The 24,732-nt window shown below is 49.9% G+C and overlaps 2 protein-coding genes across 5 annotated transcripts in view; both read left to right on the top strand.

The window, feature by feature from the left end:
- POLB (DNA polymerase beta) overlaps positions 1 to 24,732 on the top strand; it is a 679,334-nt gene that overhangs the window by 577,034 nt on the left and 77,568 nt on the right. The gene's annotated exons all lie outside the window — the stretch shown is intronic.
- The window catches only part of IKBKB (inhibitor of nuclear factor kappa B kinase subunit beta), a 58,167-nt gene that overhangs the window by 1,386 nt on the left and 32,049 nt on the right, over positions 1 to 24,732 (top strand). For 2 of the 4 annotated variants that reach the window (XM_050800383.1, XM_050800382.1), the window contains exons 3-5: positions 13,486 to 13,580; positions 14,886 to 15,003; positions 18,187 to 18,256. In XM_050800383.1, the coding sequence (XP_050656340.1) occupies positions 13,486 to 13,580; positions 14,886 to 15,003; positions 18,187 to 18,256 (283 nt within the window). The remainder of the gene's footprint in view (positions 1 to 13,485; positions 13,581 to 14,885; positions 15,004 to 18,186; positions 18,257 to 24,732) is intronic. The other 2 variants (XM_050800385.1, XM_050800384.1) reach the window with 1 other exon arrangement.

The following is a 24,732-nucleotide window of genomic DNA, read 5'->3' as shown; positions in this document are numbered from 1 at the left end:
TTACACCTGTAATCTCAGCACTTTGGGAGGCTGAGGCAGGCAGATCACGTGGTCAGGAGATAGAGACCATCTTGGCTAACACCGTGAAACCCCATCTCTACTAAAAATACAAAGAATTAGCCAGGCTTGGTGGGACGTGCCTGTAGTCCCAGCTACTTGGGAGGCTGAGGCAGGAGAATCGCTTGAACCCAGGAGGCGGAGGTTGCAGTGAGCGGAGATTGCGCTGCTGCACTCCAGCCTGGGCAACAGATTGAGACTCCATCTCAAAAAAAAAAAAAAAAAAAAAAAAAAAAAATTAGGCAGCCATGGTGCGTACCTGTAGTCCCACTACATTGGAGGCTGATGTGGGAAGATTTCTTGCCCAGGAGTTTGAGGCTGTAGTGAGCTATGATTGTGCCACTGCACTCTAGCCTGGGTGACAGAGGGAGACCTTGTTTCAAAACCATTTTTTAGAAATTATTTAAAATGTCAGGTACATTGGCTCACGCCTGTAATCCCAGCACTTTGGGAGGCCTAGGAGGGAGGATCACTTGAGGTCAGGAGTTTGAGACCAGCCTGGCCAACATGGTGAAACCTCATCTCTACTAAAAATACAAAATTAGCTGCTGTGGTGGTACGTGCCTGTAACTTCAGCTACTCAGGAGGCTGAGGCAGGAGAATCGCTTGAACCCAGGAGGCGGAGGTTTCAGTGAGCTGAGACAGTGTCACTGCATTCCAGCCTGGGCTACAAAATGAGACCCTGTCTCAAAAAAAAAAAAAAGTATTTATAATATTTGCCAATTATGATGTCTTCCCAGTATTGCACGGTACAAAATAAGCAGATCCACATGAAAGTGAGAATTATTTTAATTTTGTAGAGATGGGGTCTTGCTATGTTGCCCAGGCTTGTCTCGAACTCGCGTCCTCAGGCAGTCTTCCCGCCTTTGCCTCCCAAAATGTTGGGATTACAGGCCTGAGCCATGGGACATGGCCTCAGCTGAGGTTTTTTTTTTTAATTTTTTGTAGTGATGGTGGTCTCTCAATGTCCAGGCTAGTCTAGAACTCCTGGCCTCAAGTGATCTTCCTGCCTTGGCCTCTCAAAGTGCTGGGATTACAGCCATGAGTCATTGAACCTGGCCTGTTTTTATTTTTAATTGACACATAATAATTGTACATATTTATGGGGGACAGTGTGATATTTTGACACCTAATGTGTAATGATCAAATCAGCGTAATTGGCATATTCATCACTTGAAACACTTATCCTTTTTGTTGGAAACAGTCAAAATTCTTTCTTCTGGCTATTTTGAAATACACAATAATTTTTTTTTTTTTTCCCCGGAGATGGAGTCTAGCACTGTTGCCCAGGCTGGAGTGCAGTGGTGCGATCTTGGCTCACTGCAACCTCCGCCTCTCGAGTTCAAGTGATTATCCTGCCTCAGCCTCCTGAGTACCTGGAATTACAGGTGTGCACCACCATGCCCGGCTAATTATTGTATTTTTAGTAGAAATGGGGTTTAACCATGTTGGCTGGGCTGGTCTCGAACTCCTGACCTCAGGTGTTCCACCCACCTCAGCTGCCCAAAGTGCTTGGAATACAAGCGTGAGCCACTGCGTCCGGCCTGAAATGTATAATAAAGTTTTATTCACTGTAGTCACCCTGTTGTTCTATAGAATACTATAACTTATTCTACCTAACTATAATTTTGTACCCATTAACCAGTCCCTCCCTATTCCCCTCCACACCCCAGCCCCCACACCCTCACCCTTTCCTGCCTCTGGTGACCACTGTTCTACTTTCTACTTCTGTGAGATCAGTCTTTTGTTGTTGTTGTTGTGTTTTTGAGATGGAGTTTTGCTCTTGTCATCCAGGCTGGAGTGCAATGGCGCGATCTTGGCTCACTGCAACCTCTGCCTCCCAGGTTCAAGCAATTCTCCTGCCTCAGACTCCCGAGTAGCTGAGATTACAGGTGCCTGCCACCACACCTGGCTAATTTTTGTATTTTTAGTAGAGATGGGGTTTCACCATGTTGGCCAGGCTGGTCTTGAACTCCTGAACTTAGGTGATCCCCCCCCGCCTCAGCCTGCCAAAGTATTGGGATTACAGGTGTGAACCACCGAGGCTGGCTGAGATCAGTTTTTTTTTTTTTTTGAGATGGAGTCTCGCTCTGTTGCCCAAGCTGAAGTGCAGTGGCACAATCTCAGCTCACTGCAACCGGCATATCCTGGGTTCAAGTGATTCTCCAGTCTCAGCCTCCCAAGTAGCTGTGATTACAGCCGTGCACCACCACACCTGGCTAATTTTTGTGTTTTTAGTAGAGATAGGGTTTCACCATGTTGGCCAGGCTGGTCTCGAACTCCTGACTTCAGGCGATCTGCCTGCCTCGGCCTCCCAAAATGCTGGGATTACAGGCATGAGCCACCATGCCTGGCCTTTTTTTTTTTTTAATTTTTAATTTCTTTGGAGACAGGGTCTCAATCTGTCATCCAGGCTGAGAGCAGTGGTGCCATCATGGGTCACTGCAGCCTTGACCTCCTGGGCTCAAATGATCCTTCTGCCTCAACCTCCTGAGTAGCTGGGACTGCAGGTATGTGTCACCACGCCCGGCTGATTTTTTGTGTTTTTGTAGATAGGAGGTCTCTGTTGCCCAGGCTGGTCTCGAATTCCTGGACACAAGTGATCCTCCCACCTCAGCCTCTCAAAGTGCTGGTAATCCCAGGTGTCAGCCTACTGATTTTAACCAACTGAGATCTGTTTTTTATTAGCTCCCACAGATGAGTGAGAACATGCGGTATTTACCTCTCTGGGCCTGGCTTAATTCCCTTAATGTAATGCCCTCCAGGCTCATCCATGTTGCCACAGATGACAGGACTTCGTTCTTTTTTATGGCTGAATAAGAGAGTCCATTGTGTCTGTGTACTACATTTTCTTTATTCATTTGTTCATTGATGGACATTAGGTTGACATTTAGGTTGATTTCATATTTTGGCCATTGTGAATAGTGCTGCAGTAAACATGAGGGTGCCAATATCTCTTTGATAAACTGATTTCCTTTCCTTTGGATAGATACCCACTAGTGGGATTGCTGGATCATATGGTAATTCTATTTATAGTTTTTCTTTTTTTTTTGAGACGGAGGCTGGTCTCAGGCTCTGTCACCCAGGCTGGAGTGCAGTGACATGATCTCGGCTCACTGCAACCTCTGCCTCCTGGGTTCAAGCAGTTCTCCTGCTTCAGCCTCCAAGTAGCTGGGATTACAGGTGTGTGCCACCACACCCGGCTAATTTTTATGTTTTTAGTAGAGACAGGGTTTTGCCATTTTGGCCAGGCTGGTCTCGAACTCCTGACCTCAGGTGATCTGCCTGCCTCAGCCTCTCAACCTGTTGAAACTAAGGCGTGAGCCACTGCGCTAGCCTTATTTGTAGTTTTTCAAGGAACCGCCATACTATTTTCCATAATGGCTGTGCTAATTTACATTCCCACCAATAGTGTATAGAGTTTCCCTTTCTCCACATCCTTGCCTTCATTTGTTCTTTTTTGTCTTTCTGATAATAGCCATTTTAACTGTGGTGAGATGACATCTCATTGTGGTTTTGATTTGCATTTGTCTGATGATTAGTGATATTGAACATTTTATCATATACTTGTTGACCATCTGTAAGTCTTTGAGAAATTCCTCTTCAAATCATTTGCCCATTTTAAAAATTGGATGATTTATTATTTTGCTGTTGAGTTGTTTGAGTTCCTTGCATATTCTTGATATTAATCCCTTGTTGGATGGATAGTTTGCAAACAATTTCTCCTATTTCATAGGTTGTCTCCACAGGTTCCATAGGTTTACTCTGTTTTTTCTTTTGCCGTGCAGAAGCTTTTTAGTTTGATGTAATCTCATTTGTCTACTTTTGCCTCTGTTAACTGTGCTTATCCATAAAATCTTTTCCCAGACCCTGAAGCACTTCCCATGTTTTCTTTTTTTTTTTTTTTTTTTTTTTTTTTTTTTGAGACAGTCTCACGCTCAGCTGAGACAGGTGTGATCTCGGGTCACTGCAGCCTCCATCCTCTGGGTTCAAGCGATTCTCCTGCCTCAGCCTCCTGAGTAGCTGGGATTACAGGCAGCGCCATCATGACCGGCTAATTTTTTTTTTTTTTTTTGAGACGGAGTCTTGCTCTATCACCCAGGCTGGAGTGTAGTAGCGTGATCTTGGCTCACTGCAAGCTCCGTCTCCCGGGATCATGCCATTCTCCTGCCTCAGCCTCCCGAGTAGCTGGGACTATAGGCACCTGCCACCATGCCTGGCTAATTTTTTATGTATTTTTGGTAGAGATGGGGTTTCACCGTGTTAGCCAGGATGGTCTCGATCTCGTGACCTTGTGATCTGCCCACCTCGGCCTCCCAAAGTGCTAGGATTACAGGCATAAGCCACCACACCTGGCTACACCCAGCTAATTTTTCTTTTTTGTGTGTGTGACGGAGTCACAAACTGTTGCCCAGGCTGGAGTGCGTTGGCGCGATCTCGGCTCACTGCAACCTCCGCCTCCTGGGTTCAAGCGATTTTCCTGCTTCAGCTTCCCAAGTAGTTGGGATTACAGGCACCTGCCACCACACCCGGCTAGTTTTTATATTTTTAGTAGACACGGGGTTTCACCATGCTGTCCAGGCTGGTCTTGAACTCCCAATCTCAGGCAATCCACCCGCCTCGGCCTCCCAAAGTGCTGGAATTACAGGGATGAGCCACTGTGCCCAGCCTAGTTTTTGTATTTTTAGTAGAGACAGGGTTTCACCATGTTGGCCATGCTGTTCTCAAACTCTTGACCTCAAGTGATCTGTCCATGTTGGCCTCCCAAAGTGTTGGGATTACAGGCATGAGCCACTAACAGGCGCCTGGCCTGTTATGTACTTTTAAAAAGCCAAAAGCCAGCTTCCTCCTCCTGCCGGCTGAACCCCATGCAGTCTGTTTGCACCTGCCTCTCTGTCATTCCTTCCCTTGGCTGCCCCTGGTTCGGGTGCTGAGCCCTCTCGTCGAACAGGCCTCCCTCTCCTGCATGTTCCTCCAGGATGAACTCTAGGCTACCTCCTCCACAAACCTGTTTGGGATGACTTTGTTCCGTGGGAACTGGTTCTCCCGGTGAGTTTCTCCAGGCCGGCTCCTGTGCCGCCCTTCCTGTCTGACGAGAGTAAGTGTCGTCAGGACCCTGCATTCCTGGTCAGCCAGGGTTGGGTCTGGCCTTGGAGTTCCTTCAGTTCTTCTGTAGCAAGTGCCTGACGTTGTATATGTGCTAGGTGACCCAAATCATCCACTCTGCCAGTCCACAAATATTTATCTAATGTCTATTATGTGTACAGTGGTGACTAAAGCGGACCTTTGGAGAAGGGAAAGAGCCATTAGTCAACTAATTATAAATGTAAGCTCCTAAGTATTATAAAGTGCAAGTTGGGAGAAGGACCCAGTGCACTGAGACCTTTCGTTGGGGTGGGATCAGTCAGTGTCAGAGGAGGTTCCCCAAGGAAGTGGCACTTGAACTGAGGTCCTAGTAGAAGTCAGCTTGGCAGAGAAGGTGGGAGGAGAGTTCCAGGCCAAGGGAGAGGCTCCTGAGGGCCCCTGTGGAGGGCAGGTGTGGCAAGTGGGCAGGACCGAAGGCCAGTGTGGCCCGAAGGGAGGATGGGGTACAAGTGCCTGGGTGGCTGAGGGTGGACTGTGTAAGTCAGACCCTGTGGCGTTTTTTGGGCAGTTTCAGCTGAAGAGGTTTTGTTTTTATGGAGGAGCTGTGGAACAATGTTAGAGGGAGGTGCTGTGCCCATGGGAACAGATTGGGAGGGCCCAAGCAGTGGGCGGCGTGCTAGGAAAAAATCAGCTCTGGGAAGAAATGCCCTGATCCATAGTGCGCAGCAGTTCTTATGGGGTAGCTACTCCCACCAGGGCTGACTTCAAGCCACCAGCAGTTTAACAGCCCGCTCCGGCCAGATTCCTGAATAGTTAACAACTAGCTCTCGGTGGCTGCTACTACAGTGTCACTGGCACCGTCCCAGTGATGCAGGCAGACCAGGTCTGAATGTTTTGGAGTCGTCCAGGTGAGAGATGGAGAGGGGAGGGCAGACTTAAACGATATTTAGACCTGGTGCGGTGGCTTACGCCTGTAATCCCAGCACTTTGGGAGCAGAGGCAGGCAGATCACCTGAGGTTGGGAGTTCGAGACCAGCCTGACCAACGTAGAGAAACCCTGTCTCTACTAAAAATACAAAATTAGCCAGGTGTGGTGGCGGATGCCTGTAATACCAGCTACTCAGGAGGCTGAGGCAGGAGAATTGCTTGAACCCAGGGGGCGGAGGTTGCAGTGAGCCGAGATTGTGCTACTGCACTCCAGCCTGGGCAACAGGAGCGAAACTCTGTCTAAAAAAAAAAAAAAAAGAGAGAGAGAAGTATATTTAAGGGGTGGAATCAACAGGGCTTAGTGGTGGAGTAGAGGTGGAAGGGAGCAGGAGGAGTGGAGTGCCTGCAGGTCCTCAGTGGATGCCTACCCGTGAGCGGCCCAGGCCAGGAAGCTCTCTACCTTCCTTCCCCATGGGTTCTCCCTAAGTTTGGGAAATCTCTAGGGCTGCTTTGGGTGCTAAGGAGAGGTCTTTGGTCATTGTCCAAGTTCAGAAGATGAGCGTTTGTGTTCTCTGTTGGGGACCCCTCTGTTCACAGCCTCGTAAAAGAAGCAGCTGGGCTATGGTAGTGTTGGTTCCTTAACTCTCATGGTTTTACTCCACATAACAAGTGTGCACTTTCCTGACACTCCATGCATTGTATCTGGTCTGCAGAAGAGGGAATGTTTTAGTTATCACGATAGAAATTACATGAAAAAGCCCCTAAGCATGGGTATCCTCAGTCAGAGATAGTGGCCTGATAATCAGAAGTATCATTTACTGAGAACCTACTATGCACCAGCATCAAACTACGTATTTATGTGCTTTCTCTCCAGCCCTCACATCTCTAAAAGGAAGTACTGTTGTCTTTGTTCCCATTTTGTAGTTGAGGAGACTGAAGCACAGTCTCTGTGACTCACCCACAGAGGCTGAGCTCGCAAGCAAAGAGGCTAGGATTGGAACCTGCGTCTGTTCGGAACCCAACCTCGTGTTTTTCCATTGTGCCTGTGGCCTCTCCGTGGTGGGGACTCGGGGTGGGGCCTCGGTGTTCCTTAGGCTCTCCTTGTTCCCTACAGTCTGAACCTCTTTGAAGCAGGAAGGGGAAAACACTTCTTTATTGGTTTTTTGTTGTTTGTTTTTTGAGACAGGGTCTCCCTCTGTCACCCAGACTGGAGTGCAGTGGCTCGATCAGGGCTCACTGCAGCCTTGAACTCCTAGGGTCAAGGAGTCCTCCCACTTTGGCCTCCTGAGTAGCTGGGACTACAGGCATGAGACCCCATGCCTGGCTAATTTTTTTTTTTTTTTTGTAGAGATGAGGTCGTTCTATGTTGCCCAGGCTGGTCTCGAACTCCTGGGCTCAAGCAGTCCTCCTGCCTTGGCCTCCCAAAGTGCTGGGATTTCAGGCATGAGCCACTGCGCTTGGTTGAAAAATGCTTCTTTGGAGAACAAAACACTTATAAGTCTTCCTTGTTAGACAAAGAACCCCACATTGAGTGTTTCCCAGGGAGGGAGGGCAGTTAACAAGCGAGCCCCACCAACCTGCTTCCCCTGTTCTTGTGGTTCTCCTGCCATGCGTGGGCCTCACCATTCCACACTGTGTTGGAACTCGCTAAGACCTCCAGCTCAGGGTCAGCACAAACCGCTTCCCAGTACGGTTTAGACAGGCTGACATTTTCAGTGAGACCTCTGTTAAATACAAAGGAGGAGGAGGAGGAGGTAACCAAGTGCCCCCACCTGGCAACATGGTTTGGGAGTAGGGGTGGGAACATGAGACTCAGTCACACAGACCTGGGTTCAGATCCTGGCTCTGTCAGCATCTTGGCTGTGGGTCCCCACTTTTCGCATGGATGATGGGGATTCTCCAATATTGATCCCCTCATTGCTGGGTCCCCAATATGGCTGGGCAGGAGGTAGGTCAGCTGCCTTCTGGAAGCGACCCAGAGTACCTTGCGATATCGTCATGTTCTGTGTGCACTTGGCTGTGAGGAGGGCCAGGAAGTGCTGCCTGGAGCCCTGTGGAATGCTTGTTGAGGTGGAGGAGGCAGTGTGTGCACTGGATGTTAGAAGGCAGAGTGTTAACAATCCCTTCTATGAAGCAGCACGGACCTGAACTCGCCCCTTCAGGGGACAAGACAAAGCTCACCCCAGCTTATCTCTGTGCTTGGAAGCCTTAAAGCCTCTGCTCCATTCAGTCACTTCTCTAGGGATTTATAGAGCCTGGGCCCAAGCTCTGTCGGGGATACCAGGAAAAAAAGGGCCCTGCCCTTCGTGTGCTTACTCTCTGATCACAGTGATCCAGGGAGCATTCAGGAACGCGGTAAGTGAGTCTAAATCCAAGCACCGAACTGCATGGATAACAATGGCTGCTGTTTCTCCAGGGCATCATATGGCAGCCGAGCTGGGTTCCCTGTCCGCATGATCTCTCCTGAATGCTGGGGAAGGGAGGCTTCTTGGGGTGAATGGAGCTTTAGCAGGATCTGGAAAGGAGGTAGACTTTCGAGGGCCTCGCTGGAAAACAGAGGTCGACTCAAGTGGGCAGAGCAGCATCTCCACGGGGCCAGAAAAGAAAGTGAGGCTGTGGTCGTTTATTCCTGGCTCCCTGTGTTCGGATGCTGTGTTTCATTTTAGCTGACATCCCTGGAGTGGATGGACCCATCCCCATCTTATGGATAAGGACCCAGGGCTTATACATGGGCTCCTAATGCACCTTTACCATGCGGTGGGGGAGGGAGTTATACCTGGACCTACTTGTCTCCGGAGCCCAAGCGCCTAGCTCCCATGGGTGAGGCGGGAGGCCACTGTGCCCAGTGGGGGTCTGCACTATAGGGAGTAGGGTGAAGAAGTTATGGCCCTCATAGCATAGAGCAGGCGATGCTGGGGCCCAGGGTGTGTTCAGTCGACTACCTGCTGAGTCGGGTGAAACTGCAGCTGGATCCCGGACCTGTTGGCTTCCAGCTCTGGGTCCTCCTGCCCAGTCTCTCTGCCCCCAGCCTTGTGCCTCCTTTCTGAAGCACTCATCTCAGGAGGTGGGGTCTGAGAAGGAGGAGGAGGTTGTTACTAATTGTCCCCGTGTCCACAGTGGCCTGGTTGGACGCTTGCCATGATAACGGGACACTGGGCTTTCTGTGCTAAGGGTCTAAACGTAGCTCTTTGCCTCTGTGAGTTTCCCCTGAGTCATTGAAAGAGGTGAACTTCAGGAAGCTGGGCCAGCCCCTTTTGTTTCTCCTGTGACTGGTCTTCAGCTCGCATCTGCCAGGCACCTTTTAGTCTGAGGATGTGCTTCCCCTCTGCCTTTTTTACACCTTATGACACACATGCTTATACACAAGTTTTATGTTTTCATGCATCAAAGGCAAGGAATTGCAAACTCTGAGGACCTTCATAATCACTACATTCAATCTGGACATACAGGGGAACCTTTCTCCCTTTTCTCAAAATACAGACCAGTTTTCTGTTGTTGTTTTGTGTGTGTTTATTTTTCAAGACAGGGTGTCACTCCAGTAGCCCAGGCTGGAGTGCAGCAGCGCGATCACAGCTCAATGCAGGTCTCACTGTATTGTCCAGACTTGACTTCCCAGGCTCAGGAGATTCTCCCACCTCGGCCTCCCAAGTAGCTGGAACTACAGGCATCTATGACTATGCCTGGCTAGTTTAAAAAAATATTTTTAGTAGAGACAGAGTCTTGCCATGTTGCCCAGGCTGGTCTCAAACCCCTGGGCTCTAGTGATCTACCTGCCTTGGTCTCCCAAAGTGCTGGGATTATAGGCATGAGCCACCACGCCCGGCCACAAAGCAGTTTTGAGTTTTGTCCTTCACGAGGAGTTCACGTACCAGAAGTTGGGTACTGACATGGCTCAGGCCTAGTCTGGGTTTCCACAGAACTAAGCTAAGACTCAGTAGATTCTAGGAAAAATAAAGTAAGCCAACCTTCTTACTTTACATCTGTTCGAATTCCACTGCTAGTGAAGAACAAACTCCCCGGGGTTTCAGAACCGGTGTTCGTAGCCTGCTTCTGTGCTGTTTTAATTGAATTTCGCTTTCTAGAGCAGGCATGTTTTTAATAACAAAGTAATTCTGTTTGCATTTCTGTTTCAAATGAAACATTACTCATGGAAAAACTGGGAATATTTCAGAATACTTCCTAGAGGCAGATGAAGGCCACTGTGTTAGGAAAAGTTTAAGTGTGTCTGTATCTACAGCAGACCTTCCTAGGCCCAGGAAGTTAGGATTTCACCTCAACTCTAGGGCGAAGCTGAGCTGTCTGTGAGTAGAAAGTTAGTTTTGGTCTCTATGCCCAGATATTTAAAGACTTGTTCAGTGTTCACATTGCTGAGTTCAGTCTTTTTAGTTTGCATTTGGATATTTAAGACTAATTTCAAGTCTTCAGTATCAAAATCTCTTCCTGATTCTGGGTTGGGCCAAGTGACAGCTGTGTATCAGGTCCAGTGTTTGTGTTGGGCAAAAGACTGCAATTATCCAATTTGTAGCTAGACAGATGACCTAAAATCACTTAATAAACTGAGTCATCTAATCTACTTTTTAAATCTGATTATCTGTCCTGTTTCATTTGTGGTAGGTAGAATAATTCCCCCCAACCCCACCAAGAAATCTGCATCCTAATCTCTGAACCTATGACTGGGTGGGGCAGCATGGCAAAAGGAAATTAAGGTTACAGATGAAATTAGGTTTCCTAATCAGCTGACCTGAGATGGGGAGATTGACCTGGCTTCCCTGGGGGTCCCAGTGTAATCTCAAGGGTTCTTAAACGTGGGAGAGGGAGGTAGCAGAGCCAGTGTCAGCTGATGCATGTGAGGAAAATGGCGGGCCATGGCTGACGCCAGGATGGGCTAAGGGGCCACGAGCTGAAGAAAGTGGCGCTTCTAGAAGATGCAGAGGGAAAAGCAGGGAAACAGACTCTCCCCTAGAGCCTCTAGATGGAGCACAGCCTCACCAACATCCTAGCTCTGGCAGACGCACGTCAGGCTTCAGCAGATAGAACTGCAAGGAAATAAGGTGTATTATTTTAAGCCACCAAGTTTGTGGTAATTTGTTACAGCAGCAATAGACAACAAGTGCACTCTTCTGTGTATTGAAGTTAAGTTGCTGCAGATTTTTTGGTATCTTGGTTTAGTCTCAGTCATTCTGAGGTAGCGAACCATGAGTTACAGTCTCTTTGGCTAAACCATTGCTTGGAATACTGTCCATGGAAATGTTGCAGGGTGGATGGAGGTGGATAGATGCTCTTGGCAACGGCACCTCACGCTGCAGCGGGGCCATCAGTCTCTGTTTGTGGAACCCTGTGTTCCCCACGTCTAAGCTCCTCTGCAAACTCCGCCTAACTGGAGGCAAGTGTCTGTAGCAGTGTGTCAGTGCTGCTATCACAGAGTAACTGAGAATGCGTAATTTATAACAATTTTATTTCTTATAGTCCTAGAGGCTAGGAAGTCCAAGATCAAGGCAGGGTGAAGGCGAAAGGGCAAGATACAAAAAGGGCCAAACTTGTCCTTTTATAACCATCAGTCCCACCTGGGGTACAGAGCCATCAAGTTTGTATCTTCATAAACTGAGAAAACAGAAATTGGCCTAACAGGGCCTCTAGGACATCCTTCAAGTGAGCCACAGTAGGGTCTGGTACAGTTCTGAAATCTTCTACTGTTGGGTACCCTGTGCCACACTGCAGGCGCGGCTCTTGCCCAGGTGTGTGTGTGGGTTGGGAGTTTTGTGCTGTAGGTACACAGGAGGTGCAGGATGTTGGTGCAGGTCAGCTTGTTTAGCGGTGGCAGGATCGGCTCTCAGGCTGGGGCTCTGGGAGCTGCTGCCTGGGGCAGCTGCTGCCCCGCAGTTGTCCTGGAGACCCCCCATGGCCAAAAGAGGTGACAGTGGTGCAGTGGTGACTCCCTTGTGGCAGCTGGAGTGCCTGAGGCCAGAGCCGCTCTCCCTGCTGCTTGTGCCACAGCCTCAGGGCCTGCCTGTCTCCAGAGTCCCCACTCATGCACCAGGGAGAAGAGGGGAGACCGCCAGGAGCCAGTGGCTCAGTTCATGATTCGCCAGGTGCAGGAGCCACTGCTGAGGATGCTGCTGGTTACCTGGGTAGAAGTTAAAGCCCATGAAGATGGACAAGTCTATAATTTGACAAAGAGAAGAGAAAACAGCCCATTACTCTGCAGAAAGTAACTCTTTGGCATGTGCACTGAGTATAGTGGAGGGCGAGACCCTCTTGAGTTGGGCAGACTGTGGTGCCCATGCACCTGTGCTGGCAAGTGTAGAGGAGCAGGGCCAAGCGCCAGGGTGGGTGGTGCCATCTGGCTGCAGTGTCGTGGGAGAGCGGCTGGAAATGCAGGTGGGAGCCAATCTCTGCAGGATTTTAAACAGGAGTACTCAGATGACCTGGGTTCCCTGCTCTGCGGGGTTACCAATACCTGCTAGAGGCTTGTTTTCAAGCCTTGAAATATGGGTGTCAGTATTCCCATTTTACAGAAGAAACTGAGTCAGACCAAGTGGTTTACCCAAGGTCACATAGCTAGTAAATGGCACAGTTAGAATTTGAACTAGCCAGTGTTTCATCTGCTATATTATGTTACATTATGCTTGTGTTCTGAAAGGACAAAACTCACATGAAACAATGAAGACACTCAACGTGGTGTTCACTATTAGGCTGAACCACATGCAGGTGCTATTTTTGTAGGTCAATATGGTCAATTAGCAGTGTCCCATGGGTCAGCCTAATACAGCAGCAGCCAGGGTTCCGACAGAGAAACCTCTCTGGGCAGGAATGGTCAGCAGAGGTTTCATGGCGGGGCTGGGAATGGAGCAGGGCCCTGAAGCCTCTGTAGTCTCTGGATGGATAGAAATGAGGTGGGAGAGGCTGGGTGTGGTGGCTCACGTCTGTAATCCCAGCACATTGAGAGGGCAAGGCAGGCAGATCACTTGAGGTCAGGAGTTCAAGACCAGCCTCACCAACATGATGAAACCCGTGTCTACTAAAAATACAAAAATTTGCCAGGCATGGTTGCGCATGCCTGTAATCCCAGCTACTCAGGAGGCTGAGGCACAAGAATTATTTGAACACGGGAGGTGGAGGTTGCAGTGAGCTGAGATTGTGCCAGTGCACTTCAGCCTGGGCGACAGAGCAAGGCTCTATCTCAAAAAAAAGAAAAAGAAATGAGGCTGGAGCGGTTGGGTGAGAGGTGGGGTGGTAAGGAGACAGCCCGAAGGGCAGGTGCTACGTGGCTGTCGATTGGTGTGTACATGTGACCTCGGAGCACCAGGAGGTGATTGCAGGTGACACCTGAGGACTGGAGATCCCTCCCATGCAGCAGACAGGGTGGGATTTGGCCTGCAGCTCGCTCTGCTGGTCCCCACTGTGCTGTTTCTGTAGGAAACAGGTGAGCAGATTGCCATCAAGCAGTGCCGGCAGGAGCTCAGCCCCCGGAATCGAGAGCGGTGGTGCCTGGAGATCCAGATCATGAGAAGGTGAGGGCCTTGCGCACCCCAAGGGAAAGCTGGAGCAGCAGCCCCTGGTGTGTCTAGAAAGGAGAGTCTTGCTGGGCGCAGTGGCTCACGCCTGTAATCCCAGCACTTTGGGAGGCTGAGGCAGGTGGATCACGAGGTAAGGAGATTGAGACCATCCTGGCTAACACAATGAAACCCCATCTCTACTAAAAATACCAAAAATTAGCCAGGCTTGGTAGTGGGCGCCTGTAGTCTCAGCTACCTGGGTGGCTGAGGCAGGAGAATGATGTGAACCCGGGAGGCGGAGCTTGCAGTGAGCCAGGATCGCGCCACTGCACTCCAGCCTGGGCGACAGAGCGAGACTCCGTCTAATTTAAAAAAAAAAAAAAAAAAAAAAAAGAGGAGAGTCTTAAATCTCTGCCCCTCCATCAGGGCGCCAGCCCGACAGTCTCCACGGTGACTCTGCTGCTTCTAAAGATGCCAGAGGAAGAGCAGCTAAAGTCCACACTGGGCCTTGTCGGGGACTTTTCATCAGTTTCATTATATTAAATAAGTTAACACAGTTATCACAGTGACTTTTCCTTTGTCAGCCAAAAAAAAGCCTTCTTTCCTCCTGTATTTCCAGTTCCAAGGTGGTACATGACCGTTCTCTGCTGTCATGCTGCCGCTGACATTTATTCCTCTAGTGTGGAGACTGGGCCGTCCATCTGCCCGGTGGCTGCTGACCCCCTAGCTAGTGAGGTGGGCTCCAAAAGAGCCAGCGAGGAGGACACCAAGCAGGGGCTCCTCTGCCAGCCTCTTAAAAAGAGGAAGTGCCATTTGGTTACATCATGGTTCTATCTGGTTACATGAGTTCCTTCTCAAATCCCTCTCTGTGTGTCCACCTTGGGGTGATGTGTGTGAGTGAATCAACCTGCCGAAAAATAAACAGAGAAAAGAAAAAAAATACGAGAACAAAAAGAGCAGGCACCACCTCGTTTGCCTGCTTGCATGTGTGACACATCCCCCCCATGTGGAGGGCATGAGATTGGAAGGTCTTCAAAGGAGCAGTTTGGCAGCACGATGAGGACTTGGGATGTAGCACGCACAGAAAATGGAAGTTACACGGAGTGTGCCCTCAGGGTCTGAGTTCTGGTGCTGCGGGTGGGGCTGGGTGCACGCCACTGACCGGGGCATTGCAGTTGGCCACCCGTACTGGGCTCTGTCTTCCTCTGTTTCGAAGCCCTGGGTTATCCTGGGCCTTTGTTGCTGAGACCTGATGGGGGTGATAGGGATGGGTCTGGGCAGGAGTCTGGCTCTGCTCTCATCGGTTTTCCTCCTTCCTAGGCTGACGCACCCCAATGTGGTGGCTGCCCGAGATGTCCCTGAGGGGATGCAGAACTTGGCGCCCAATGACTTGCCCCTGCTGGCCATGGAGTATTGCCAAGGAGGAGATCTCCGGAAGGTGAGGCTCCCGCGGCTGCCAGGCATACAGCCTGTCTGGGCAGGTGGGACACCAGGAAGGGGGATGGGAAGACCTTTCACTTCTGTAATCATCAGGAAGCTTGGGGACCCCCAGCAACTCCAGCAGGGCTGCTTTGCCTCTCAGATCCTCTGTTCCCTGCCCACCTGGGGCTGGTGTGTGTGTAAGTCAGAGGCACTTCCGAGAACACCAGGGAAGGGGGAAGGGCGTGCTGCACACTCTGCTGGGATTATTCCAATGACAAGGAAAACTCATCACAGGTTTGGGCGTGGGGAAGGACTGGGCAAGTTCCAAAACAAATGCTTCCTCCCTGGGCGTGTTAGGGCCACGTTAGGCCTTTGGTGCCAGCGCCACTGCTCTCCTTATTAGGAGGGATCTTATTCCAGAGATGGGACAGCACCACACATGGGGGCAGGGAGCATAGAAGAGAGGGAGTGGGATTCATGATCAGAGAGCTGGGCCAGGGCTGCAGACCTGCCCCAACCCATCCGACCCACCCAACCCACCTGACCCACCTGGACTCATCTGTGGGGCTCTGCTCTCCACCTTCTCACCACACCACCTCCTGTTCCCTAGAGTGTTCACTTCTGGTGGGTGGATGGCAGCCCCTTCTGGTCTCAGGGGCAGTTGGGTGCCCTCCTCCCCGTTGTTCCCTATGATAGTACCACATAGCCTGCTAGTACATGTTACCTCATTCGATTTCCAACAGCTCACACATGAGTGCACAGGTATGGTTCCCACATCACGGGTGGATATCACAGCCCAGAGAGGTTGGGCCTCACACAGCTGTAGCAACAGAGCCTGGGTCCCAGTCCACACAGACCTAGCCGCAGGCCACCTCTCCATCTCTAAGACTGAATAAGGCCATATAACATGATAACTGGAAGCTCTGAACAAAATATTTTTTTTTTTTGAGACAGAGTCTCGCTCTATTGCCCAGGCTGGAGTGCAGTGGCGTGATCTCGACTCACTGCAGCCTCCGCCTCCTGGGTCCAAGCGATTCTCCTGCCTCAGCCTCCCGAGAAGCTGGGATTATAGGTGCCCACCCCCATGCCCAGCTAACTTTTGTATTTTTGGTAGAGGCAGGGTTTCGCCATACCAGCCAGGCTGGTCTCGAACTCCTGACCTCAAATGATCACCCACCTCAGCCTCCCAAAGTGCTGGGATTACAGGTGTGAGCCACTGCGCCCAGCCAAAAAAATTTTTATTTTAATTGAAAACGAGGTCGGTTACTCTGCGAGTGCACCTCTTTACTTTGGAAGGGTCACAATAGTGAGGGTGGGAGCCCAGGCGTTTATTCCCTTTCAGTGGCTATTCCCAGACACACTTCAGGTGCTACTCTTACTGTTCCTCCAGGCCCTTGTGCCTCTTAAAAAAAAACCAAAAGCTTTCCACTTTGGGAAGCTGAGACAGGAGGATAGCTTGAGGCCAGGAGTTTGAGACCAGCCTGGGCAACATACCAAGGCCCTATCTCCTCAAAAAATAAAAAACGAAAAATTAGCCAGGTGTGGTAGTGTGCGCTTGTAGTCCCTACTATTTCGGAGGCTGGACTGGGAGGATGGCTTGAGCCTGGGAGGTTGAGGCTACAGGGAGCTATGATTGCGCCACTGCATGCCAGCCTAGGCGACAGAGCAAGACTCAGTCTCATGAAAAAAGATAATCCTGTCTCAGAAGAAATAGACAGATAAATAAAATAAAAGGAAACTTGCCGTGGGCTTGGCCTGCCAGAGTGGCTCTCCCTGGAGATAGGCATGTCCTGGGAGTGGCACTCACAGCAGGATATGAACACAGCCCTTGGCATGACCCACAGTGAGAGATGGGGGAACTTGACAGCACTTTGATTTTTTCCTTATTTTTCTAACCTTTGACAGTCACCCATTACTGACTGCAGCTGTGTAGAGATAAAGCCATGTTGTAGTCAAGTGGAGACTTCCCAGAGGGCAGCCTGGAAGTAGGTGGGATGTGGCCAGATTACAGAGGGCTCTGAAGTGAGGCAGAGGCTTTTCGACTTGGTCTTTTAGGTGGCAAAGAGCCAATGAGCCAGAGAAGAAGAGATGGAAAGTTTAACATGACTGACCTGGCGTGGGTTGCAGGATGATTGAGGGGGAGGCAGGAAGGACTCGCATCCTAAGGAACCCCTATCCTTGCTGTCACCCAGTGGGGTTAGGGGAGGACACTGTTGCCCACTGTCTTGTTGTCTGTTGTTTCCTTTGTTCCCTCTAAAAAGTTCAAATCTATAATACATCCGTGGGCAAGGAGAGGCAGGCTTGGCCAGCACATGGGGACATGTAAGAGTCAATGTTAAAAGTATACATGCTAGGTACGTGAACAGACTCTTGAGGGTTTATGAACATGATGTGAGTTCCTGACGGTGAGGCTCAGCTGGGAAGCTCCTCTCTCTGCCTTCTTCAGAGGCCAGCTCCCAGCAGCACACGGAGCCTCTTGACAGTCGAGGGGGCCAGGAAGGCAGGGGATTAAGGACCTGGGCTTGAGTTTCAGATTGACCTGGCACCGCATTCCAGCACTGCCCTTTCACAGCTGTGCGAGCTGACAGGTATTCAACCGTGTAACCTCAGTTTCCTCCTCCAACATGGGGATTCCACCCGTACTTACTCAGTGGTGGTGGTTAGTATTAAATGAGGTCACGCAGGGAAGGCTTTGCCAAGCTAATCCGTGCAGAGCTCTTCCAGCCCCTGGCACGTAGTCAGTGCTCAGTAACCATTCCCTACTGTTACCGACACCTACGTGGCTAGGAGATGGCAGGATGGTGGTCGGAGGGTGGTTTCCAGTGATGCCCTCCCAGCCTGGCCTGTCTCTAGGACCCTCAGGCACAGATAATTCCTATTTCCTGTGCTTAGACTTCGTCCTGCCTTGCTCAGAACTGCAGCAGCCAGTGAGAATCGAACTTTCCTCGCCCCAGGGGCCCCTTGCTGTGAGGATGTGAGAGCCCTGGGGTGGTCAGGACTGCTTCGTCCTCCTCTTCTTCCTCCTCCTCCTCCGGCCAATCCCTGCTAGTCCTGCTGCCCTAGCTTCCTCAAAAGCAGGTCCCCTAAAGACTAGGGCCCAGGGTCAGCACTTCCATCACATGGGCTGGTAAGAGACACGTGTGGGTTTCTGGTGGTTTGTGACCACCAGCTCTGATGCCGCTTCTCACTTTCTTGACAGTACCTGAACCAGTTTGAGAATTGCTGTGGTCTGCGGGAAGGTGCCATCCTCACCTTGCTGAGTGACATTGGTAAATCCCAGCCCTGGAAGTCAGGCCATGTCCTTCAGGGAGAGTGTGGTGCCCCATGAGTCCCTGCGGAGCACTGCAGGCAGACACTTCAATCCTTTGGTCTCTGTGGAGGGGTAATGGGAGCCGGGGGAGGGGGGACCGTAGTGGAGTAGGGAGATCAAAAAGGAGTCAGCCAGACAGACGCTGAACTCAAATAGGTTTCCCTTCCTTCCTGATTAACTCATCAGGTGAATTATGATGTGTAGGGAATAACAGATTTCCTTTCCCATTATGAAGCTCCCCTCCCTCCTTTCCTGGAATGGCTGGCACTGGAATAGGTTGTCATTCGAATGAGTTTTGTCCCTTGGCAGTGAATTTTTCCGCTCCCACGTTGGCAGTTCTTTGCCAATGAGAGGCGTAGGAAAAACTGTCCTTGTTTAATCCCTTGGGTACTGTTGGCATCCCCAAATGAGGGCATCTGCGGCACCCTCTGAGAAGGCCAAGCTGGCCATTCATTGAGAAGAGTGGCCTCAGCCTGCAGAGGCCAATGGAGCCTCCTAGACCCTGGCGCCCACTCAGTAGGGGCCTGAGGGCTGGGTGCTGAAGGTCAGCACCGGGCCCCAGCCTGGGGAGACAGACGTCACAAGAGAGAGGGACTTGCTCAGGGTTTTTTTTTTTTAAATAATCTCCAAGGTTGTTGGTGCAAGTTGATAGTTGGGGTCTAAGGTTTAGAGTTATCGATAATTTATCTTTGACTCTTTGCCCCCAGATTTGGAGACTGATGCCATTTTCATCCCTCCCCTACCTCAACCTTTCAAAGCTGTATATATTTTTTCTTTTTGTTTGCTCAAGCTTTTTTTTGAAAATTGTCAAAAATATAGAAAAGTTAAAAGAGTATTACAGCGAAACTCACATACCATTCCCCTCAGTTCACCAGATGTTAACATTCTCCTTCATTTGTAAAGCTGTGTTCTCTAAGCCAGGGCCTGGAAGGGTTGATGGTCCAACACTTTGTCTTGCTAGTGTGGATCTGGTCTCTTCCTGACTGCTGCTTTTGACAGAGGAGAAGCAAGAAGAAAAGGAAGGGGAAAAGTCAAGCAATGACATAATTAAGGTTAAGATCCAAATAGTCTGACATAGAAAATTCCCATCTTTCTCTGTGCTATGTCTTCGTCCCTTTGGGTGGATTTCACATGGAGGATAAGTTGACATTACACCAGTTTTATTTGACTCAAGTGAGCACCCAGTGCTGGCCCAAGGGACCCCCTGTGCATGGCCCGCATGAATCTTGTCTGTCTTCCTAGAGCATAATCCATCAGTTAGAAATTTCACTTGTTTTCTTGACTGCCTGACCCAAGGCTCACCCATCCATGTTTTGCTTGGAGGCTTACTCGATTGTATTTTTTACATCAGTGGCCAGATTCTTCATTTGTTCTCTGTCGAACTGGGTTGAAGGCAGGTTAGCAGGTTAGAGAATATTCTCTTGCTTTTCATGGGTGACTTTTATTTTGTTTCTCTTTGGTTAGAGCTTTGTCAAGTTATTATTATTATTATTATTTTTTTGATGTTTTTCTCTTAGATATTTTTCTTTCACTCCTTAGGCTATTGATGACTTTAGCAAGTAGTTATTACGAAAGTCCTTTTTTTTTTTTTTTGAGACGGTGGGTCACTCTGTTGCCCAGGCTGGAGTGCAGTAGGCGACCTTGGCTCACTGCAACCTCTGCCTCCCAGATCCAAGTGATTCTCCTCCGCGAGCCTCCTGAGTAGCTGGGATTACAGGTGCGTGCCACCACACCTGGCTAACTGTTGTATTTTTAGTAGAGACGGGGTTTCACCATGTTGGCCAGGATGGTCTCGAACCCTTGACCTCAAGTGATCCACCCATCTCAGCCTCCCAAAGTGCTGGGATTACAGGCATAAGCCACCATGCCTGGCCAAAAGTCTTTAAATTATTGGCACAAGTGCAGGGCGCCGTGGCTCATGCCTGCAACACTTTGTGGGGGCTGAGGCGGGTGGATCACAAGGTCAGGAGTTCAAGACCAGTCTGACCAAGATGGTGAAACCCCATCTCTACTAAAAACACAAAAATTAGCTGGGCGTGGTGACGGGCGCTTGTAATTCCAGCTACTCGGGAGGCTGAGGCAGAGAATTGCTTGAACCCAGGAGGCGGAGAGGTTGCAGTAAGCCGAGATCGAGCCATTGTACTCCAGTCTGGTGACAGAGTGAGACTCCGTCTTGGAAAAAAAAAATATATATATAGGCACAAGTGCACATAACTCTCAGCTTCCTCACATGGTTGTTTATTCTGCAGGTGCTCTGGTTACGTATTCTTTTAGTCTGAGTCCAGTTTGAATTCAGTTACCATTGACTTGTGTGGTAGCTTTTGTATTATTGTATTCAAATTGTGTGTGTCTATGTATTTAAGTTACACATAAATTAGAATAATGAAAACAGGTGGGTTCTTAAGTGCTTGTGTGCTACAGGTCTCTTACAGATAGATAGGTAGGTGAATATTAAATTCTGTACGTTGCTGATTCTCTGTCTTCTCTGTGACCCTGAGGTTGGAAATAATTCGACTTTGAAGTACTAACTAGTACACTACAGTTAAACTTCTTAAGGGCACAAACTTCAGTCACTGCTATATCTCCAGCATCTAGAATAGCAGTATATCAGCTTCTCTATAAATACTTATCAAATGAGGGCTGGGTGCGGTGGCTCATGCCTGTAATCCCAGCACTTTGGGAGGCGGAAGCGGGCTGATCGCCTGAGGTCAGGAGTTTGAGACGAGCCTGACCAACATGGAGAAACCCCGTCTCTACTAAAAATACTAAATTAGGCTGGATGCGGTGGCTCTCACCTGTAATCCCAGCACTTTGGGAGGCCGAGGTGGGCGGATCATGAGGTCAGGAGTTTGAGGCCAGCCTGGCCAACATGGTGAAACCCTGTCTCTACTAAAAGTACGAAAAACAAAAACAAAAACTAAATTAGCCAGGTGTGGTGGTGCATGCCTGTAATGCCAGCCACTTGTTGGGGGCTGAGGCAGGAGAATCACTTGAACCTGGGAGGCGGGGGTTGCAGTGAGCCAAGATGGCTCCATTGCACTCCAGCCTGGGCAATAAGAGTGAAGCTCCATCTCAAAAAAAAAAAAAAAAAAAAAAAAAAAAAATTGTCAAATGAATGAAATAAATCCTAAAGGAAATTAAAATAAGTAAGGACCTAGTTTATTTTATTATTATTATTATTATTTAAATCAGATGTCCACACATCATGAACAGCTCCAGGTCCAATACTAGCTCCTCTGCGTATTAGCAGTGTGACTGTGGGCACGTTACTTACACCCTCTTATTAGTGGTAAAATGGGAGTGTTACTTACCTTGTTAGAATTGTTGTGGAATAAAATGAGGTGATATAAATAAAGCTTCTAGCACAGTGCTCTGTTTCTGCAGAATATGCAGTCAGCAAGTGTTAGTTCCTTGCTCATTTCCTTCCTGCTCTGGATTTTGATTTTTGGCCTCCCCATTTTGGAAACCCTCAGTGCCTTCTTTAGGGCATGAGCTGAGGCTGGATCCAGAGAACCACATGGGTGGATGCCTTCTGAGACTCCCATCCTAGAAGAGGCCGGCCTTCCTCAGACCCGTTCCCGTCTCCACCACATTTTGGGTGCAGTGCAGCCCCAGTTTTGTGGTTGAGGCTGCTCGTATGAGCTCGTATTTTACTTTTATCCCTGTTTCTGATTTGTGTACCAAATCCATTAAATTTCTTTTTGCAAGGATCTGGTGACTGAGCCAGAGTTCATCTAACATAGCTCTTTTGTATTTTGGAGCATTTCCTGAGCATATTTTGTTCCAGTTTGTTCCAAGTGCTGGCCCCACATTTCCTTTGTTGGAGTTGCCAGTGCTATTCTCTGCCAGGTTGACTTAAGATAAGTGGCAGAGCCACACCCTTGACCCCTGGGTCCGGATTCATTTCCTACTCTTCTGGATTAAACTGTTGGCCCCCACTCTCTTCTGTGCCGCTAACCTCCCAGAGACACCTGCTCAGAACAGTGTCAAGATAATAGACATGGATAGGATTTTTCCACTGAATTTCAAATTGCCCAAGAAGATGCTGCAGAGTGCCTGTGAGAAATGAGCAGATGGCAGGGTGGCTCATGCCTAGAATCCCAGTACTGTGGGAGGCCAAGGCAGGTGGATAACCTGAGGTCAAGAGTTTGAGACCAGCCTGGCCAACATGGTGAAACCCCATCTCTACTAAAAATACAAAAATTAGCTGGGTGTGGTGGTGTGTGCCTGTAGTTCTAGCTACTCAGGAGACTGAGGCAGGAGAATCACTTGAACTCGGGAGGCAGAGGTTGCAGTGAGCTGGGATTGTGCCATTGTACTCCAGCCTGGACAGCAAGAGCGAGACTCTGTCTCCAAAAAAAAAAAAAAAAGGAACTGAGCAGCTGCCTGGTGGGCACAGAGGTGAGCCCCCTGCGTCCTGGCCAGGACTCTTCCGCCAGACCATCACTCCATGCTGATAGGAGACCCGGGACCTAGGTGGAGCAGCTGGAAATGATGTGGACTGCCACATAATGTGACCCTAAAATAGCTCAAGGAAGTTATATGTGCGTGGACTCTATTTAAACAGTCTTGCTCATTATCCTTTGGAAAACATTGGCGTGTGTTTTCTTTTGGTAACAGAGGCGCCAAATTCTGAGCACTCGAGATTATGGGGCAGGCTGCAGCACTCTCTCCTGCCTGGTGGGGTGTGACTCTGCTGGGCCCGCTTGGGCCTTACCAGATCTTAGATTGGAATCAGCCTTCCTGGATTCTGCAGGTGGCCAGTCTGCTGTGGTAACACCATCCTGTGCCCCAAGCCTTCGGGAACCCACCCCTCTGTTGCTGTCCCTGCTTCCTTCTCTGAGCCCCACCTCTGTTCCTGCCGGAGCTGCTCCTAACAGGTGTCCAGGACTTCAGTGTTAAAGAGCAGAGGGTTTCAGAGAAAACACTTGGCTTTGGGGAAGACAACTCCATTCCGGGAACTGCACATCAGGTGCACTGTCTAGCACTGTGGATCTTCTGACTGGTTCTGTTGAATGCATCCGTCTGACTGAGGTGTGGATTATAACAAAAGATGATGACCTGACCACAGATCATTTGCACAGAAAGCTTTTTGGAAAGCATAAGTAACCAGGTTAATAAATACAGTAACAGTGAGAGAGAAGACAGCCAGCCCTCAGTCATGGCTCCTCCACTTTACAGCTCTAGAGCCTTGGGTGAGGCACGGAATGTCGTGGCCACAGCGTCCCCTGCTTTAGGATGAGGGGTTTGGACCTCTGAGTGCTCTCTACGGTCCCATCTCCCTCTAACAACTCCATTTCACTGTCCAGGAATCTGGCTTTCGGAATGGTGACCCCGGGACATCTCTGACATCCCCTAGCTGGTGGCCTAACTGCTTCCCACAGGCTCTGTGTCTCATCTCCACTGCCTGCCCCTCCGTTGGCCTGTCCATCCTTCCCTCCCTGCCCCTGCGCCAGCTGGCTGCTGCTCCTCGACTTTCTGTTTGCCTGGCTGTTCTCGTGGCCTGTTTCTCACCATATTGTTCCCAGAATCTGGAATTCAACCCTGAACTCATCCTAAAGTCATATCCACGTCCGCTGGGTCTTTCTTCCAAAGTCACTTCCAGTAGAAGCCCTGGTCGTCTTCTTCAGCCAGGTCCCTCCTGCCACCCTGTCTCTTGTGTCACGGTGCCATTTTCTGCCTGCTGCCCAGGACCGAGTGTCCGTGTCGAACCTGGTCCCTCAGAGTCAGCCCCCGCTCCTGCTCATAGCCTTGCATTACGGAGGCTGCAGACCGCTGCTTCCACTGATTCAATATCAGAGCAAATCCCTGCAGTGACCTCCTCCCTGGCCTCCTTAACCCTGTGTGCTAACCTACCCTTCTGTCTTGGAAGGGCACTCCCAGCCCCTTCACTGTGCCTTTCTCCCACCCATGGCAGCCAGCCCTGGGCATGACCCACGGGACCCACCCATCAACCTGTGTGTGACCCTTGGAACCCACCTGCCAGCCTCCGGGTGTGACCCTCGGAACCCACCTGCCAACCTCTGTGTATGACCCACGGAACCCACCTGCAAGCCTCTGTGTGTGACCCACAGAACCCACCCGCCAGATTCTAGGCATGATCCTCGGAACCCACCTGCCAGCCTCTGTGTGTGACCCACAGAACCCATCTGCCAGCCTCTGTGTGTGACCCACAGAACCCACCCGCCAGATTCTAGGCATGATCCTCGGAACCCACCTGCCAGCCTCTGTGTGTGACCCACAGAACCCACCTGCCAGCCTCTGTGTGTGACCCACAGAACCCACCCGCCAGATTCTAGGCATGAACCCACCTCCTCTGTGTGTGGAACCCACCTGCCAACCTCTGTGTGACACAGAACCCACAGATTCTAATCCTCGGAACCCACTCGCCAGCCTCTGTGTGTGATTCCAAACCCACCTGTCACAGCCCCAGAT

This window comes from Macaca thibetana, chromosome 8, assembly GCF_024542745.1.
Source record: "Macaca thibetana thibetana isolate TM-01 chromosome 8, ASM2454274v1, whole genome shotgun sequence".
Lineage (NCBI taxonomy): Eukaryota > Metazoa > Chordata > Mammalia > Primates > Cercopithecidae > Macaca > Macaca thibetana.
Note: the sequence above shows the minus strand (reverse complement) of the source record. Positions and strands in the feature narration are given on the sequence as shown.